Genomic DNA, 12,132 nt, shown 5'->3' with positions numbered 1-12,132 from the left:
GTAAAATTAAAATATTTTATTAGTCTGTATAAATGGTTTCATTTATATAGAGAAAATTGGTAGGAGTGGCTGGTAAGTATGGAAGGAATTATCTGTAGTTTGTTCCAATAATTTGGATTTTGTTTCTGTTGCAAAAATATGGTGGTGTAGAAAATGGTTGTCACTAAATTTAAATAAGAATCTTTCAAAAATGTAGTTTAGCTCCAGCATTTAGTAGTGTCTGCTGCTCTTCCTACCAATTAGATCAGAGGTCGGCAACCTTTCAGAAAGGGTGTGCCGAGTCTTCATTTATTCACTCTGACTTAAGGTTTCGCGTGCCAGTAATACATTTTAACGTTTTTAGAAGGTCTCTTTCTATAAGTCTATAATATATAACTAAACTATTGTATGTAAAGTAAATAAAGTTTTTAAAATGTTTAAGAAGCTTCATTTAAAATTAAATTAAAATGCAGAGCCCCCCAGACCAGTGTCCAGGACCCAGGCGGTGCCACTAAAAATCAGCTCGCATGCCGCCTTCGGCACGCCTGCCATAGGTTGCCTACCCCTGAATTAGATCACCATAATTTCTGGCAAAATCTCATGATTCCCACCTGATTCTGTAACCTCAAAGATCACAGACAGAAAACGGGGATTTAAGGGCCATGTCTTTAATATATATAATATAATATTCTGCAAGGTTAGTTACAGGCTATTTCATTCTGTGACATAAATTACATTAAATCTTCTGTAATATGGCATTAGTTGCCTATAGGTTTTTGCTAACGTATCAGCTCAACAGGCAAAGACTTCACTGTGGTTATGTGTGTTTGTTGTTGTTTTTTTGTTTAGTTCCATACCTAACTTTCCATGTGTTACATGGGAATGGATAGTAAAATGTTTTTGATGTAAACTGTTGTTCTTTCATCTGAATTTGCAGAGCCACAGATTGCTGGCTTACGTCATTTCATAAAGAAAATTATTATTTAAAATTGGTATACATATAGACAGTATGCTGTTTTAGTTGTTTGTTAAAGCCTTGTGTTCTAAATAGCTTGAAGGAGTTCAGTTTTAATTTTATTACATATCCCTTGAGTACATTCAAGGTTTCTAGTGAAAAGAATAGGAGTACTTGTGGCACCTTAGAGACCAACACATTTATTTGAGCATAAGCTTTCGTGGGCTACAGCCCACTTCATCGGATGCATAGAATGGAACACACAGAAAGAAGATATTTATACAAACAGAGAACATGAAAAGGTGGGAGTAGCCATACCAACTGTAAGAGGCCAATCAATTGAGATGAGTGTCATCAGCAGGAGAGAGAAAAAAACCTTTGGAGTGATAATCATGATTATCACTTCAAAGGTTTTTTTTTTTTTTTCTCAATTGATTGGCCTCTTATAGTTGGTATGGCTACTCCCATCTTTTCATGTTCTCTGTATGTATAAATATCTTCTTTCTGTGTGTTCCATTCTATGCATCCGATGAAGTGGGCTGTAGCCCACAAAAGCTTATGCTCACATAAATTTGTTAGTCTCTAAGGTGCCACAAGTACTCCTGTTCTTTTTGCAGATACAGACTAACACGGCTGCTACTTTGAAACCGGTTTATAGTGAGTTTGTTTCATCGTTATGCCAGCAGTGTTCATCAGCTGATAGTAAAAACTTCAGCACTCCCACAGAAATGTCTGTGTTAAGGAGTTCAAATCTCAGGTGTACAAGTTTGCTCTGATCTTAACTTTGTCATACAGGATGTCAATGGAAGGAAATATTCTTTTCATAAAAAATTGTCTATTATAAAGTGACCTAAATATTTTTTAAATAGTTCATGTTTATTAATTTATTCAGTCACATGGAAGATATTATTTAGATCTTGTCCATCCCACATCTAATGGTTTAATTTGCTCTATGACATTTGTGTTACTTAAAGAAAAATGATTAGCAATGTAAGTAAATGGTTAATCTCTGTGACATTCTATCCACCCACTTATACCCACCTGTGTAGTGTTGTGCTGATTGGGAGGGCCAGTAAAATTTGCTGCAATGTGGAATTGTTTTAAACTATTGTGTGGACAGCATATGCAATTTTATTTTAATCCATTGAAGTTGTTTTGATCTTGCAGGTGCATAATGTACAATAAATGACTTCCAATGGGATTTGTGCTTCTAGATCACTTGGATGCTTTTGAAAATCCCACCCTTTGCCTTTTCACACTTTCCTTTTTCCTGTGTCATAAATTGAGCAGAAAGTGTCTGCTTGAATTTTGAATTACGGTACCTGTTTTTGGATAGTTAGTGTTAAATTGGTTTAGTGTTCAGTTTAGTAGTTACTGCACTTATCATAATTTTGTATATCTGGCTGTTTATTTGATTACTATGATGGATAACAAATTTCTGTAGCATCCAAATGCATCATAAAGATACCAATACATAAAACAAATACTATTACACTGGATAGTAAAAGTAGATTATATTAGTCAAACACCAGCCCCTGAAAAAGCAATTATTAAAATTTCCAGAGTAAACATTGCTAGTAAGTTTGTAAACACCCATTAAAATTATTTCATGGGGAAAATAAGGTAAGAGTCGTATATTTATTTTAGTTCTCCCCTTATTTTCACAACTGATTGTGCTAGAATATAGTCATGCCATGCTGAGAGAAGCCATACTAGCACTCAATCCATCAATATGCCTTCTTTAAGAGAGGAGGAATCTATTTTCTCAGAATATTAGTATAAAACTTGTAGTTATGCATAAAGTAATTCTCCAGTTTCTCCTAATACACAAGCATGTGTGTTAGTATTAGTTTCTCTAACTAAAAAAGTAGCAGATTCCATATGCTGTAAAATGGAGTAATAGCTATACTTTGTGAACCTTTTACATTTGATTTAGTCTCTTTTATACAAACTAACAATTTATTTCTACTACAAACAATTGAACCATACTTGATCCACTATAATATTCAGTATACCCATTGGGTGGTGCATTATCTTGATAACCTGGGAGTTCCTACTCTCACTAGTGCAGCTTATCACTGTTTAAAATTAAAATAATAGTTTATAGATCCTTTAAAGGATTTATTTGCATGTATCTGTACCATCTTGGTTTGGAAGGGAACACACTGTGTATCAGCAATGTGCTAACGTTTTGGCATTTTAAAATGTTGCTTAATTAATTTTTGTTTCATTCTTAGGTTTACTATTTCCGACAAGGTCACGAAGCATATGTTGTAATGGCTAAAAAGAATAAAATATATAGCATTAATCCAAAAAAACAGCCGTGGCATAAAATGGAGCTACGGGTATGATATTTCTTAACTTTTCCCATTTTTGTTGTCTTTAAAATAAGTCATAGAAAAGAACTTTTATATACGTTATTTGACAAAAAGTGTCCGTAGTTTTGCTGACAGAATCTTTTTAAAACTGATATTTTTAACTTTGTGTTTAAAATGATTTATTAAGATTAAAAAAATTAAAAAGATTAATGATTGCCCAAGAAGTTTTAAACAGGAATAAATAAATATTTAAAAGTTATGATTGTAGTAACTTAATTGATTACTGAGAAGGATGAAACAAAAAATCCTAGACCTGTGATTAATGTTCATGTATCAATCTGATTTATTTTTTTAACCCTTGTTAAAAGTGTGTTGCAGTGAACAATTAAGTTTCTAAACAATTCGATATAATGAGGTTATATTGGGGAATTGCAACTTTTTGGTTTCAGGGAGTAAATTCGAAAGGTCTGTATTTGACCTAGTAATTTTGTTTACATAGTTCACCACTGAAATCTGTTGTTCAACAGAAGTATATTCACTTTTTTCATTTCATACTTCTGTTACAGTCCTCTTATATTCAACCACCTTAAATAAGCATGTTGTTTTATTTACTTCAGGAACAAGAGCTGATGAAAATAGTTGGGATTAAATATGAAGTGGGATTGCCTACTCTCTGCTGTCTTAAACTTGCTTTTCTTGACCCAGATACTGGTAAACTGACTGGAGGATCATTCACCATGAAGTAAGGGAAGCATTATTTCTGTTCCAATAGGGAAACTGTTTTTTGTAATATTTAAAACCTTGTAAATTTGCTAAATTTTAAAGAGAAGTTTTATTTTTAAACAGAAATTTTCTGTGACATAAATTTAAGATGTTTATATTGAATTCAGATGCATTAAATGCATTTTGATATCTAACAATGTTTTCTGTATTCTGTTGCTGCTTTTTCACCTTAATCATTCTTTTTCCATTTTGATTGCAACTAGGTACCATGATATGCCAGATGTTATAGATTTCCTAGTCTTGCGGCAGCAGTTTGATGATGCAAAACATAGACGATGGAATATAGGTAGGTGGTGGGTTTTGTAAAAAGTTAAATAAATGCATCTGGTTTCATTCATGTTGCCTTATTTCATTAGGAAACGTGGCAAAGTGGGTGAAAATAAAGTATTATGCCGGAATCGGAGAGCAAGATCTACTGATCTTTAGAGAGATGCAGTGTTTACTGCTCCTGCAGAATTAAACTTTGCCACTGAACACAATTACATGTGAAAAAAAATAAGAGTTTAAAGGTGACCTGCAAAAGAAGATAACATGTTTTCCTTTTATCTTATAAATATCAGGAATATCACATCTTGTCTTCCCTTACTTGCTCAAGGACCCTTGTAGGACTAAAGAACTAAGCTAGAACTTTCTTCTCTCAGTTGAAATGTTGACTTTCATAAAGAGAACTTTTGTTAGAAGTTTTAATTAAATAGGTATTTTAAGAAAATCAGACTTTTTAAGAATATATAAAAAAAATTCCATCCTGCCTCAATTGCTCAGGTTTCAGTCTCTTGTGATGTCATAGTTCTACTAGTCTTTTAAGGACTCCTCCAGTAAAAATAGGGAAGACAAAATCTAATACTTGTTCGGTTTGGTTTGGTTTGGTTTTTAAAGCATGAAAAAAGGCTATTCCCGATCTTTCCTTCTTTGAGGGTTTCTGTTCCAAGTTGTGAGATTGCACTCCTTGGCAGCAAGCTTGGGGGACTCTTTTCATAGCAGAGTCATTTGGGGGATGTGAACACACCTCCTTGTAGTGTTGAATGTTCAAGATTACATAAAGGAAGTGCATCCTCTTCCTCCAACCATTTCAGTTTCCTTCATCTGTGACACAGCGAGCAGAAGGGACTCTCCGTTGTATGTGTTGTTACCTAGCCCCATTGGGTTTAGCTAGCCCAGTGGTTCTCAATGTATTTACCATTTTGGCTGCATATGCATATCTCGGTGTGTTATGTGGGCCACATCTACCCCCCCACAAAAAAAAAGTTTAGTATTTATTATACAGCAATAAGATTCAAATCAATATAGTACCTTTCATTTCAACACTGGCAAATGTCTGCCAAGAGCATTTTAAATTAGCAAAATAAGGCAAAATATTAACTGTTAACATTAATTCATTTACTATAAGGGTGGCATGGCGTGGTGTATTGCCACCAGCAGCATGGCTGGGCTGAGCACCCAGGGGCGGGCTGTGGAGCCTGCCTGCAAAGATGCGGAGTCCTTCCCGGTGGTGGGTTGCCCCCCCAGCCAGGGACTGTCCCCCATGCACTCCGTCCCCCCACCCAGGGGACTGCCTCCTAGCCCCTCCTCAGACTGTCCCCCCCAGCCAGGGAATGCCCCCCATCACCCGACCCCCCCCCCCCCCCCCGGGACTGTCCCCCCAGCAGCTGCACACACACCCTCGCACCCACTGGTCTCCTACCTCAGCTGCACATAGCTCAGCCATGCAGCTCGCCTTTCACTGCAGTCCTAGTGCCTCCAGGGATCCTGCTCCAGCCTGGGTCACTGGACCCGTGATCCTGCAGGGTGGGGGTCGCTAAGTATTCTGGCTTCCTGATGCTGCTGGGCCTGATCGTGCGCTGCCCCATTTTTGCACCCTCCCGCCAGCTCTGCACCCAGGGGAGATCCCTTCCTGCCCCACCCTAGTTATGGCCCTGAGGATGTTACATGGACCGCAGCTGTGTGCTGATTAGGGCACAAATGGCCCATGGGCTGCGGAGTTGAGAACGACTGAGCTAGCCCAAATTGTACCATTTTTATAACTTTTGGTTTTTAATCTTTGTGTGTTTCTTTCTTTCTTTATTTATTTATTTATTTATTCCTCCACAATGCCTGTTGCATGGTTATTTCCAGTCACTGGGTGCTGGGACCATCCATGATGAGTATCCCGTCAGATAGATACACACACACCTACCTCTCTTCAGAGACCCTCCTCACAAAAAAATACTTCCGGAAGAAGAGGATTCCCTCATCACAAAAGGAGCCTTAGAGAAAGTACTATTTTCGGTACTTTCGCATTCCCAAGCAGGTGGACGGTCTCAGACCTGTCCTGGACCTCAGGAGGCTAAACAAGCACCATAATATCTTAAGAATGTTGGGTGTAATCTTACCCTGTTACAAGGAGACTGGTACATAACACCTCTGACCCTTCTGGAGTTTCTCTGAGTGCACCCCATCAAGTGTCAGTCCCTGCACCTTGACTTCTCTTCGGGGGAATAAATAAATATTTGTTTTAAACCTGCTGCCCATTAATTTATTTGGTGGCCCCTAGTTCTTATATTATGGGAACAAGTAAATAATTTTCCTTATTCACTTTCTCCACACCATTCATGATTTTATATACTTCTATCATATCTCCCCTTAGTCTCCTCTTTTCCAAGCTGAAAAGTCCTAGTATCTTTAATCTCTCCTCATATGGGACCCGTTCCAAACCCCTAATCATTTTAGTTGCCCTTCTCTGAACCTTTTCTAATGCCAGTATATCTTTTTTGAGATGAGGAGACCACATCTGTGTGCAGTATTCAAGATGTGGGCGTACCATGGATTTATATAAGGGCAATAAGATATTCTCCGTCTTATTATCTATCCCTTTTTTAATGATTCCTAACATCCTGTTTGCTTTTTTGACTGCCACTGCACACTGCATGGACGTCTTTAGAGAACTATCCACGATGACTCCAAGATTTCTTTCCTGATTAGTTGTAGCTAAATTAGCCCCCATCATATTGTATGTATAGTTGGGGTTATTTTTTCCAATGTGCATTACTTTACATTTACCCACATCAAATTTCATTTGCCATTTTGTTGCCCAATCACTTAGTTTTGTGAGATCTTTTTGAAGTCCTTCAGGGTCTGCTTTGGTCTTAACTATCTTGAGCAGTTTAGTATCATCTGCAAACTTTGCCACCTCACTGTTTACCCCTTTCTCCAGATCATTTATGAATAAGTTGAATAGGATTGGTCCTAGGACTGACCCTTGGGGAACACCACTAGTTACCCCTCTCCATTCTGAAAATTTACCATTTATTCCTATGCTTTATTCCTTATATTTTAACCAGTTCTCAATCCATGAAAGAATCTTCCCTCTTATCCCATGACAACCTCATTTACGTAAAAGCCTTTGGTGAGGGACCTTGTCTTTCAGAACTCTTGGGTGAATGCCATCTGGTCCCAGTGACTTGTTACTGTTAAGTTTATCAATTAATTCCAAAACCTCCTCTAGTGACACTTCAATCTGTGACAATTCCTCAGATTTGTCACCTACAAAGGATGGCTCAGGTTTGGGAATCTTCCTAACATCCTCAGCTGTAAAGACTGATTATACAAATGGTATAATCATAACCAGCAAATCATCATCATTTCATAAACATTTTACATGCCACATTGTACAAAAATTGTTTCAAATGTATAATAGTGGTTGCTACAATAATCTATATAGTCATATTTTAATCAAATAACGTCACACCAGTCAGGATACATTAGCCACAAATTATTACAGATCAACTCCATGTTCTTCACACATGGCTCTTAATTTAAAGGACACCTGTTTCCATGTGGCCATCAGGTTGACACACTGCAACTACCTGAGGTTCTGTATGGGACAGAGACGTTACCAGTACAAAGTACTTCCCTTTGATCTGTCCATAGCCCCATTTCCGTTCACTCTGGATTAGGGCATGTATTGATTGAGTTTTGCTACAATCTAGCAAGGGTGTTAGTACTTCCTGGGCTAAAGCCCATTCCACCAGGTCCAGTGAAACTTTTGTGGCATGTTTTAGGCAGGTGCCCATAATGGAGATTAGTATAGCAGCCACTTGAAGTTCAGTCTAAACTTTCATCAAGCACTACTCTTTAGAATCAGCATTGTGCTCTGATAGTCAATTTGGGGAAACTGTGCTACAATCCATATTTCCTTGAGAACTTCTACCCTCCAGCTGGGTAGACTGCTCGCTAGTCTCCTCGCAAGTGGGAATGCACAGATGCATTAGAGATAGGTTGGTATACAAAGTTTAGTGTTTGCTGGACTTTGAGGAAGTTTGTACTTGAGAGGAGGAAACATAGGAACCTTCTAAAGTAAGAAATCCTATTGAGAACAATAGGTATAACATATGTGAGTTTATATATATTAGAATTAAAGATATTAAAAAATTAAACTGTCTTCCACTGCTATAAGCTTGAAAAATGTTGCAACATGTTCTAATATACATGTAAATTATACTGATTGCTGATTTTTATATGCTCATTACCTATATTTTTTCTGATATCGTACACAACTTAATATAAGTTATTTCTAAAGAGTGCCCTTTATTGTTGTTTTAAGGGTGTATCCGTCTAAATACTCTTTATATTTGTTTATTGACACAGAGATCTCCAAAGAATGACTACCATGAAGATTAGGCAAATGTGGTGTGGAAATTGGTAAAAGAATAGGACTGTGACAACAAAGTACTTTTTATTAATGAGATTGTTTTGTATTGTCCAGGTGATCGTTTCAGGTCAGTAATAGATGATGCCTGGTGGTTTGGAACAATTGAAAGCCAGGAACCTCTACAGCCTGAATATCCTGACAGTTTATTTCAGTGCTACAATGTCTGGTTAGCAAATTTGATCTTACTTACACTTTTAATAAATCATTTTAATGTAAATTTTTAATCTTGCATAGCAAACACTGATTTAGGTGATTTGGCTCCTTTAATTGCAGTAATAAAACTTATTATAAAGTGTGTTCATTAGTAATAAAATAAACATTACATATAAGAGTAATATATTTTTAACTGTTTAAGCAGTACTAATTACTATAATTTAAACTCGGTTAATTTTTTCTTTAAGCTGGGACAATGGTGACACTGAGAAGATGAGTCCTTGGGATATGGAGCTCATACCAAATAATGGTGTGTAAGTGTGTAGATGTGTTATCTTGATTTATAAGTATAGAAAGCATATCTTATGCAAATAGTTTTTTTAAAATTAAGGATACCGAGTATGTTTCTCTCTAAAATGCCAGAAAAAAGAAACAATTAAATAAGAATCATAAAAACCATTGCAATATAAATTCATGCTTAAATCACTAAATTACAAATATACATCTATTAAAATGAGCCTGATCTGTGACTGGAGTAACTGGATACATAATCATGTCAATATCATTAATGGAAAAAAGCCTAAGAGTTTGCTAATGAGTAGGACCACTGGAAATTCATAGGATTCTGTAATTTCCCTGTTCTCCATGCAGGAAAGTAATGTTTTGTTGTTATTTTTCCTGTGGAAACAGAACAAAATCACTCAAGAATTCAACAGATGGCATTTCGCCTGGCCCACATACAAACTAGAAGGAACAGATGAACCTGCTCCCCCACTAGGTTCAGTGGAAATTGCATGCTAGAGAGACCGGTAGTCCCTGCAATGCACTCACTAATCCTATACACACAAAGTGTTTGGGGGCAAATTGGCAAAGGGGACTTATTCCCCCTCTGGTCCAGCTATCCAAGGTAGGAATTGTGGCAGCTGAAGTGCATGCTCTCCAGTGGGCCTACTAGCATTATTTCTTCTGTCCATCCACACCCTACTGGGCTACCACACTCTGAGCTGGATTTTTTTTAAATTAGTTAAAAACTGAATATAATTTGGAATATTTTTTTTCTGTTTTCTGGGATATTTATTGATGAATTTGCTTTGCTAACTATAAACTATTTGTTTTTTCTTTCTCAATGTAGAACTATGACTCAGTTCAGCCTACTGTACATATTCTGTTACAATTATTTATTATTTCAATATGTTTATTCATTTACTCATTATTTGGTTTTAAAGAATAAAGTACCTTTCCCAGGCTCTTGCTACCTCTTAGACATAATTAAAAGTACAGTAACACACAAGGTAAAACCAGCAACATCTCCAATACCAAAATGTAAAATATCCATCCAACCACAAACCCAAACATCCCAAGAATCTCCTGCTACACCTACAAAAACTTACCCTCTTGCACTTTCCCTGCCCAAAAGTCTGCAGTGTGCCCTGAAAATCAACAGATTCTGGCTAATTTTTATCAAATCAGGGTATTAATTCCAAAGTCGAATGCCCTCAAGAGAATGCCCTGATGGTAGCTTCTCTTCTATGTCTCACGGGCTCCAGTTCAAGAACCTCCACTTACCGCAGCAATGGAAGAAGGAGAAAGGCAATTTTCAAAATAGGCAGATCTCAAGAGCTATATAGGTTAAAACCATTATTTATAAACTCTACCTGAAAACCTATAAAGCACCATTACAGTTCCCAGAACATAGTTAAATTATCAATATATTTAAAAATTTTCACATGCTACAGAACTACCCTTGTTTACTGCAAAAATACATTCTCCCACAAACTGACTGTAAGTCTGCAAGTCTGGTAAATAGAAAATCCACAAAATTCTGGCAGGATCCAGCAAGCTGCATTCTGGGAAACACATTTGTTAGCTGGTAACAATATACATGAAGCATGTAAGACCCCGGAACAGTATCAAAGCATTGTTGTCTTTTGCACAAAGAACTACACATCTTACACTTTTATTCAGTAAAACAATGTTACTCTATATACTGCCTATATTAATTACTCTATGTTTTTAATAGACGCATGTCTGTCTTGAAATATGAACAGATGAATATTTTTCAGTGATCATCCTGGTCTTTTTATGGGATATTTCAGCTGTGTTTCCTGAAGAGCTGGGAACTAGTGTTCCTTTAACTGATGTTGAATGCCGAACATTGATCTACAAACCTCTGGATGGAGAATGGGGTTCCAGAACCCGGGATGAGGAATGTGACAGAATTATTGCAGGGATAAACCAGCTCATGACTCTAGGTAAACATTTGTGATTGAGTATCAGAGGGGTAGCCGTGTTAGTCTGAATCTGTAAAAAGCAACAGAGGGTCCTGTGGCACCTTTAAGACTAACAGAAGTATTGGGAGCATAAGCTTTCGTGGGTAAGAACCTCACTTCTTCAGATGCAAGTAAAGGAAATCTCCAGAGGCAGGTATAAATCAGTATGGAGATAACGAGGTTAGTTCAATCAGGGAGGGTGAGGTGCTCTGCTAGCAGTTGAGCATATTCTGTTCAAGGTTTTGTTTTTTAACTACTATTGTTGCTTGTTTTGTATAAAGGTTCAATTTACTGTAGCAATCTTAAGAGTAGACTTTTAACTGCAATAGAGCATTCTGTTTCACCTTTTTCTTAGAAGGCCAGCTCATCTAGCAACTAATTTTTGTCAATTCTTGTTTTTAAAAATATATTTTAAATACATTTTAGAGTTTAAATTTTTGTACTTATTTTTTTCATTCCTTTCCCTACAAAATCAGGTATTGTAAGAACCATAAGTCCAGTTGTACAAGTGGAGGGAAAGAAAAATAAAGTCTATGAAGCCTTCACTTGTTTGAATTCCATTATCCTCTGGCATATTGTTTTTTCTGCTTGTATCATATTTGTCTTTGTCCTAAATTCCTTGTAAATTCCTCTGGGCAGGGATTACAGCTTTTATAGTAACAGTCTAAAGAATTGCTTTACACATTAAAATTTGAGAACTTTGAAGATGAGGGAGTGGTAATGCAGGGGTTCTCAACCTTTTTCTTGCCGAGGCCCCCCTCAACATGCTATAAAAACGCTTCAGTCCCCCACTGCTCCTGGCTTTGGGGGGGGGGGAGAAGAAGGGGAGGTTTGCCGGTTTCAGCCACATGTCGCTCCTGGCTTGGGGGTCGGCCGCGGACTTCAGCCCTGCAACGCTCCAGACTGGGGAGGGAGGGCGACTGGTTTCAGCCATGGAACTCCACAGCCCCCCCGAAAGGGCTCGCAGACCCCCGGTTGAGAACCACT

The 12,132-nt window shown here is 37.3% G+C and overlaps 1 protein-coding gene and 1 long non-coding RNA gene across 3 annotated transcripts in view; one reads left to right on the top strand and one right to left on the bottom strand.

The window, feature by feature from the left end:
• The window catches only part of LOC135876850 (uncharacterized), a 1,011,314-nt gene that overhangs the window by 599,038 nt on the left and 400,144 nt on the right, over positions 1–12,132 (bottom strand). The window lies entirely within an intron of this gene.
• Positions 1–12,132, top strand: part of PHIP (pleckstrin homology domain interacting protein) — a 342,291-nt gene that overhangs the window by 293,458 nt on the left and 36,701 nt on the right. Inside the window, exons 25-30 of the mRNA XM_065402211.1 lie at positions 3,172–3,279; positions 3,870–3,994; positions 4,239–4,321; positions 8,777–8,888; positions 9,124–9,185; positions 10,972–11,127. Coding sequence (XP_065258283.1) covers positions 3,172–3,279; positions 3,870–3,994; positions 4,239–4,321; positions 8,777–8,888; positions 9,124–9,185; positions 10,972–11,127 — 646 coding nt within the window. The remainder of the gene's footprint in view (positions 1–3,171; positions 3,280–3,869; positions 3,995–4,238; positions 4,322–8,776; positions 8,889–9,123; positions 9,186–10,971; positions 11,128–12,132) is intronic.

Source organism: Emys orbicularis, chromosome 3, assembly GCF_028017835.1.
Source record: "Emys orbicularis isolate rEmyOrb1 chromosome 3, rEmyOrb1.hap1, whole genome shotgun sequence".
NCBI lineage: Eukaryota > Metazoa > Chordata > Testudines > Emydidae > Emys > Emys orbicularis.
This window is presented reverse-complemented; position numbering and strand designations above follow the sequence as displayed.